At 46.0% G+C, this 2,716-nt stretch overlaps 1 protein-coding gene across 1 annotated transcript; it reads left to right on the plus strand.

The window, feature by feature from the left end:
- Positions 1–829: 829 nt before the first annotated feature.
- Positions 830–2,551, plus strand: BBBOND_0006070 (hypothetical protein, conserved; the record flags this gene model as incomplete). The annotated part of the gene is made up of 1 exon (XM_012915433.1): positions 830–2,551. The coding sequence occupies one exon, from the start codon at positions 830–832 to the stop codon at positions 2,549–2,551; it is 1,722 nt and encodes a 573-aa protein (XP_012770887.1).
- Between the last annotated feature and the right edge of the window lie 165 nt (positions 2,552–2,716).

The raw sequence follows: 2,716 nt of genomic DNA on the forward strand, positions 1-2,716 counted from the left end.
CCACTCTACATCCCTCCCTTATCCACTATACATCGCCCCTTAACTCACTCTACATCGCCCCTTTATCCACTCTACATCGCTCCCTTATCCACTATACATCGCCCCTTAACTCACTCTACATCGCCCCTTTATCCACTCTACATCGCTCCTTTATCCACTCCACATCGCCCCTTTACCCACTCCACATCGCCCCTTTATCCACCCTACATCGCCCCTTAGTCCACTCTACATCGCCCCTTAACCCACTCCACATCGCCCCTTTACCCACTCTACATCGCTCCCTAACCCACTCTACATCGCCCCTTTATCCACTCTACATCGCTCCTTAACCCACTCTACATCGCTCCTTTATCCACTCTACATCGCTCCTTAACCCACTCTACATCGCCCCTTAACCCACTCCACATCGCTCCTTTACCCACTCTACATCTCTCCTTAACCCACTCTACATCGCCCCTTAACCCACTCTACATCGCCCCTTAACCCACTCTACATCGCCCCTAACCCACTCTACATCGCTTCTTTATCCACCCTTCATCGCCCCTTAACCCACTCTACATCGCTCCCTAACCCACTCTACATCGCCCTTTATCCACTCTACATCGCCCCTTATCCACTCTACATCGCCCCTTAACCCACTCCACATCGCCCCTTTATCCACTCTACATCGCCCCTTTATCCCCTCTACATCGCTCCTTTACCCACTCTACATCGCTCCCTTATCCACTCTTCATCGCCCCTTAACCCACTCTACATCGCCCCTTTATCCACTCTACATCGCCCCTTTATCCATTCTACATCCTTTGAATCACCTCGCCATAATACCCCTATGACCTCTATAAACCATCCTAATAACTTGTGCCTTGTCACCCTTCACTTTCCTTCCTCCACCTCTTGCCACTGCCCTGACCATGTGCCGCCTAGGGAGCTTGACCAGAAATTTGATGAAAATAAAAAGTGCGAAATTACCTCAAATAACAACCCTACTAACATCCTTAATAACCTCTGCACTGGCCTCGAAACTTTCCTCGGCTTCAACTCTGCTTCCAAAGGCTACACTGGCCAGGGGATTGTGTACTCCGACCTGGACAGGCTGTGTGACGGGGTGATGGCGTTTTTGCACGGGGTGTTGGAGAGTGTTAAAGATGATACGAATGTTAAGACGTATTATTCTGTAGATAAAATGACTGAAACACTTAACACTATTAAAGACAGTATGCACAAAACTGGCGGATTGTCTGCGGCCGTTACGGCTGTGAGCACGGCGCTGGGGGAGTGGGACAGGGAGGTGACTGAGAAAACAAACGCACTTAAAAATGGACTTAATGAACTGAAAAATAATAATTTTAGCAGTATGCAAAATGCACTTGATAACCTTAATGCATTGTCACATAGTGATCAGCTTAGCAGTGTTGCTGATAAATTACATACGTGTATCGACCAGGCCACATTTCTATCAGGGGCGTATGATGCCGCGGAGAAAGAGTACGATAAGCTGGATCCGACGCTTAGAGATAAGATGAAAGATGCATTAAATAAAATTAAGTTGCAGGTAGAGCATTTTCATGGAGCGGCGGCGAACACGGAGTTGAAGGGACTTCTTGAGGAGGGAGAAAAGCAGCTTAACGTTATAGAAAACGCAATAAGAAATGAAGTAGAAGGTAGGGTCGGGCAGTATAAACTTCTTTTGAAACACGAGTTTGATGAGAAGATTAAGAGTAAGATTCACGACATTAATGAAGCTCTGAAAACGCACATTGCAAATCTGTTCGGCTGGATCGAGAAGGCGGGACCGTTAGTGTGGCGATCATTACAGCTCGTTGAAGTAATCGTGAAAGAGGTCAATAACAGTACAGAGAGGAGTCAATTTCCGATGAAGATTCGGAAAGCGGCTCAAGGGCTATATGAAGATGCCGTAACGTTGCGTAGGGCAATGAAGACTGCATATGATAATATTAGCAACAAAGTTAATATAGCGATTAGCCAGCTCGGCACTTTGGAAAATGGAGTAAAGAGCGATTTAGCATCGCTTAGGGATGCTATTAAGAATACCGTTGGATCGTATGCTAAAGAAACATTGGCTAAGAAAATTGGTGATGGACTCACCCCCATCGCTAATGAAATATATCAGAAGATGAATGGGACTGGTTGTCTGAATAAGATCGTCAGTGGAATTAACGACTACGCTACAAAGTTCAAACAAGATAAGTCGTTTGGTGGCATAGTACAGAAATGGATTGAGGATATCATGGATGAAGATGTTTCAGTAAAAGGCTTCCTGGATGGTTATTTCAAGCAACCGTCTACGTATAAGGCCCCTTATAATAAGTGGGTCAGTAAAGGTGAACATAATGCCGAAATTACTGCAAAGCTAGCTGGCTTAATAAAAAATGAGCTGTCAACCGAAATACAGCAATCCGCCAGTATAGCCGTTTCGGACTCACAGAGCGGTGCTGGGAAGACGGAGATCGAACAACATGTCGCTGCCGTAACGGCTGCCTGTATGCTTTTTGCATCACAGCTGGAGGGAAGATTGAAGGCGATGAATTAAGGTTGAGTGGTACCGTTGCCGAAAAGATAGCAAAAGCTGTTGAAGCAACAGATGATGTGCTTATGGACAACACGTATCGTAAACAGCAATCAATTCCAGCTTACACATGCCATCCGTTTAACTCTACTTCAACTAGTTGGCATAGCCAGGCAGGCTGTCGAAGAA

The sequence above is a fragment of the Babesia bigemina genome, scaffold Bbigscaff_77215 (assembly GCF_000981445.1).
Source record: "Babesia bigemina genome assembly Bbig001, scaffold Bbigscaff_77215".
In the NCBI taxonomy this organism is placed as follows: domain Eukaryota; phylum Apicomplexa; class Aconoidasida; order Piroplasmida; family Babesiidae; genus Babesia; species Babesia bigemina.